The following is a 5,128-nucleotide window of genomic DNA, read 5'->3' on the forward strand; positions in this document are numbered from 1 at the left end:
CTCTGTTTCCTTCACCAACATGTCCATTCAGGTCTGCTCTGATCACCACTCTCTCCTCCCTTGGAATACTCTCTATCACTTTATCCAGATCTTTCCAAAATGTATCTTTCTCCTCCCCATCACATCCAACCTGTGGAGCATAATCACTGACAACATTTAGTATCAGACCTTCTACTTCTACCTTCAGCCACATCACCCTATATGACACTCTTTTCACCTCTACTACATTCTTTGCTAACACCTCCTTCAGGACCACCCCTACTCCATTTCTCTTTCTAGCTACACCATGGTAAAACAGTTTGAACCTTGATCCAATGCTGCGAGCCTTGCTGCCCTTCCACTTGGTCTCTTGGACACATAAAACATCTACCTTCCTTCTCTGCATCATGTCAGCCAGCTCTCTACCTTTGCCTGTCGTTGTCCCTACATTTAGAGTTGCAACCCTCAGTCCTACATTCTTCACTTTCCTCTTCTCTCTCTGTCTCCTGACACGTGCATGTTAGGCTAACTGGTAACTCTAAAGTGTCTCTAGGTGTGAGTGAGAGAGTGAATGGTTGTTTGTCTCATTTGTCTCTAAGTGTCCCTGTGTTGGACTTGAGACCTGTCCAGGGTGTCCCCCACCTCTTGCACATTGACTGCTGGATATGGATACCAGTGACCCCCATGACCCAAAAAGGAAGAAGTGGGTAAAGATGGGTGGATGGATGGACTATTTTCTAGACTTACTTTTCATAGACTATAGAATCTAATTTAGAATTTTTAAATGTTTCATTTAATTTAAATATAAAAAATAAAATGTTTAGTCACATACAAACATTAAGTTGAAATCTGTTAGGGAATATTGAACTGCTTAAACATAGAACATAAAAAATTTGAATTTCTTTACAGTGCATGCTTACCTGTGATCGAGAGGTGTAGCTTCACTGACATGTGCTCTGCAGTGTTATCATTGTACATGTAAAGGCAGTCATATTCTCCGGTGTGTGAAAGGTTTAGTCCATACATGCGGATCGCTGTGTTGCTGTGATCCATCTTTGTGTTTGACCATGGGGATGGTACATCTCTCGTGTGGTAGTATCCATTGACAAAATCGTTTCCCTTTTGTAAATACAAAAACTGCAGCTTCTCTGGATGCTTAACAGGACAATAAAAGGTCACATTTCCTCCAACCACACCTTCGTATTTAATCTGAGGAGAACTTCCTGGAAAACAAAGCAAAAACAACAACAAAAAAGCGAAAGTGAGAGGAAAATCACTTCAGAAGCCAAAAGTTAAGGGAGAAACGACAGCAAAAAGTAACTGATGGTCCACTTTGTGGGGGTGTGAGTTTCGGGTTTTTTTTCTTGTTGTTGAATCTTGAGTGACTCAGTAGAAGATTTTCAGTTCTTCTAATGTTTTACAGTTTTTGTTTTTTTTTATTTTTGGATGAAATTCATGTCTAGCAGTGCGTCTTTCATGGGTGTAATTTTGGATGCTTTCTGGGAGCGTTTATGACTAACTGTCTTTAGCTAACAAACTATCGTCTTTTATTCTAAAGTAATCTTTACTTGTCTTATATTTGCCACTTGGCAGGGGCCAAGTCTTTTAGAGCCATTTTGAGAAAAAACTAAATAGTCACTTTGAGACAAATTGCTACTCACCAATAAGCTTTAGTGTCATTGCACCGAGATACAACGAGAACATGTACGTACAGTCGTCCGAAAGATGGACGTAGTGCACAAAGCTGCTGCTAATTAGCGCAACCTTCTTATTCTTCCTCAGAATAATATTTTTGCTTCGATAAGAAAAGGGATAAAACATGAGGAGAGATGGTATAAAAAAAGATCTCTCACACCTTGTCCTAGACAGGGCACGGTTTGAGGCATCAAAAAAACAACACAGCAAAGCAACATGATACATGTACATACAGGCCGGTGAAGACAATGAATTTTAAGAGGTCGTAGCGTAGTCCAGAGAAGTATCAGAGTGTTAGATGTGTATGAGGTCATAGGCCAACTGTAACTATTTGTTTGGGTCAGTTTCCAATACTGAGACATATTACCAATAATCTGTTTTGTAAGAAATGTTTACAAAAAGAAGATGATCTTATCCCCAAAAACAAGTTAAAATGTTTGAACTTTTCATTTTAAATAGCAGCTCTGGATAGGTTTTACTGTTCCTGTGGTAGATCTATTCATGTGCAACCAAGTAAAGTGCTGTGACTTCTCACATTTTTCTTCTCATCCTTTGATCAGCCTGTGATGTATGTTTCTATGAAACTAACTGGGGGAATTAGTAGAAGTTTAGAGCTGCTCACCTGAAACAGCAACGGACATGGATCCAGGAGGAACCAGCACCAGGAGATGAAGGAGAATTACTGGTTTTCTAGAAATACATAAAATAAAAAAATGTCATTTATAGCGTCTTATTGCTCATGTGACATGACAACAAAGAGAAGTGCAGAGGGTTACAGCACCCTGGCTTACAGATTTTCTGTCTTCATCAGTCATATTCTAATTTCTAAATAAATAAATCTTTAGAAATTGTGATTTTTTTTTTTCTTGTTTTGCAAATGAAACCAAACTTGCACACATTAATACAGGGAGCATCTTATACCTTGAAGTTTCATAAAGTTTAAGATTTAAAGAGTTGACCTTACCTATACCGTTATGGCGTAAAGTCAACTTTAATCAACATATTCATGCAGTGAATTCATTTTGACCAGAGAATTTACATCAAATAGTGATGGTTTCCAATAGTTATTTGCAATTGCCTTGAACTTTTTGAGGTTGACACAGTCCCATGAGGACTGCACGGGGTGCAGGTGGTTAGCATTGCTGCTTCACAACAAGAAGGTCTTCGTTTGACTCGTGGTTGTGGCCTTTCTCTGTGAACTCTGTATGCTTCCCCTGTGCATGTGGAGGTTTTCTCTGGTGTTCTCCCACACCTCAACAACGTGCATGTTTGGTCAACTGATTGCCACAGCTTCTGGTAAAATGTGAGCGAGTGAAGTGGGAATGGTTGTTTGTCTCGATGTATTTTGTGGGTTGGTGACTGGTCAAGGGTGTACCCTTCTCCACTCTTCCAACGATCGCTGGAGATAGGCACCAGCTGACCCCTGACCCTATAATACCTGCAAGAGTTTTATCTGCATTACAAGTCCAAAATATGAACTTCTTAATATTAGAATTGGAGAAAGTTACATAAACTGGTCTCTGACTGGTTAAACTGGTTACAGGTCTCTTTTGTAAATGAGTCATTGTGGCTCAATGAGACTAACGTGTATAAATAAAGGTAGAATTTAAAAAAAATATATGGAGAAACGAGTAAAGAATACAATAAAATAAAAACAAATGGTCCGACGATGTGATACTTCTGCTTTTACCTCATCAGACATTATTGGGTGAGGATACCCAGTCATCTCAATACTGACTACCTTTCCAGCATCACTTTTTCAACTTTCAAAGTGAAGGTAAACTAAAAGTATTCTAAACGATGACGTGCAGTACAGCCGATATTAAGAGGCTGAGGATATGATGGGAAACTAAAACATAAAATGAGTTCATTAGTTGTAAATTCTGAGTAAAAGTATTAGTAAATTAACTTTCACACCACCAGACAACATGAAGTTTAATGGAGCTGACAGATTTGATATAAAATAAACTAAATAAATAAACAACGGAAAAGTGACACTTCGCATTCCAAGGGTTAGTTGACACCAACACGTCAATAAACAGAGACAACTTAACATTAATATCAAGTTGGCTCCATGATTATGACACCAGCAGCCCCACTGTGTGCTGCAGCTTTACAAACGCAGTGCTATCACTCACTGTAATAAAAGGGTTGTGACTGACCTGAATAAATAGAAGTTGAATGAATGAATGAAATGTAAACATCCGTATCTGTGTGTTGCATTCATGTCTGTCCATTTATTAACCACTATCTCATACAACACAAAACAAACTTCAATTAAACTTTTGGAAAATAATCGTAGAGCTGTTCAAGATGGCCACCACAACTATTTGTCCCAAACACAAAAAAGGCTGTGACACGGTCAGTTTTAAAGGCACCGGGCTAAGTTTTGGTATAGCAGCAGCTGAGAGTCATCCCTAACACATACTCTGAGAAGTCACAGATCATGCAAGAGTTTTGTGTAAAACTTTGGTATGGAAGGCAGCAGGCGATATGCACTGAAGGAACGTTAGTTTTTAATTCCAGGCCTCCCTTGCAAAAGAGATTTTTTTTTTTTTTTCCCATTTAGCCTTTATTTATACAGGTAGTCATGATCTCAACTGGATTTGCCTGGTTAAATGACGGTAATAAATTATATGTTATGTTATATGATGTGCAGCACGGTGGCGCAACTGGTAGAGCTGCTGCCTCTCAGCGAGCAGGTCCTTGGTTCAAACCCCGGTCCAGGGGCCTTTCTGGGTGGAGTTTGCATGTTCTCTCTGTGCATGCGTGGGTTTTCTCCGGGTGCTCCAGTTTCCTCCCACAGACCAAAAACATGCATGTTAGGCTGATTGGTAACTCTAAATTGTCCCTAGGTGTGAGTGAGAGAGTGAATGGTTGTTTGTCTCTATGTGTCCCTGTGATGGACTTGCGACCCGTCCAGGGTGTACCCCGCCCCTCGCACAGTGATTGCTGGACATGGGCACCGGCGACCCCCGTGACCCAAAATGGAATAAACGGGTAATGATAATGGATGGATGGTTATATGATGTTATTAAATATAAGATTAAAATGTAATGTATTACCTACACTGTACTACTATGTCGACTGTTTCTCAGTTGAACAATTTAACGACACAGAAGTTTGAATTTCTCAAAATCAACTGGTACCTTCTTTAGTTTTAAAACCCTTTCAGTAATTTTTCATATCACATTGAACTTCTAAGAAAGGGATACTGTATTTCCTCAGATTGGATGAGAAAAGGTTGTTTGATTGTGTTTCCTGTTAATCCTTAGTGGCTGACTTACTGTAAACCAGCACTGATCAGATGGTTTCACTCTTCAGTATCATTCACGTCAGTCGTGACTATAATTGTTGCTATGATTATTCTGTCTAGTTCAAACTTCCTTCAACAGCTCTGATGAATATTCAGGTTGTGTTGGATACGTCAGCTGCTGAAACAAAGTTCACGATG

General features: G+C 39.4%; 1 protein-coding gene across 1 annotated transcript in view; it reads right to left on the bottom strand.

Moving 5' to 3' along the window:
• LOC119411513 (CD276 antigen-like) overlaps positions 1–2,315 on the bottom strand; it is a 2,740-nt gene extending 425 nt beyond the window's left edge. The window contains exons 1-2 of the mRNA XM_037678465.1: positions 2,297–2,315; positions 900–1,202 (exon numbers count right to left, since the gene is read on the bottom strand). Coding sequence (XP_037534393.1) covers positions 900–1,202; positions 2,297–2,315 — 322 coding nt within the window. The remainder of the gene's footprint in view (positions 1–899; positions 1,203–2,296) is intronic.
• Between the last annotated feature and the right edge of the window lie 2,813 nt (positions 2,316–5,128).

The sequence above is a fragment of the Nematolebias whitei genome, chromosome 6 (genome assembly GCF_014905685.2).
Source record: "Nematolebias whitei isolate Nwh7 chromosome 6, NemWhi1, whole genome shotgun sequence".
Taxonomy (NCBI): Eukaryota; Metazoa; Chordata; class Actinopteri; order Cyprinodontiformes; family Rivulidae; genus Nematolebias; species Nematolebias whitei.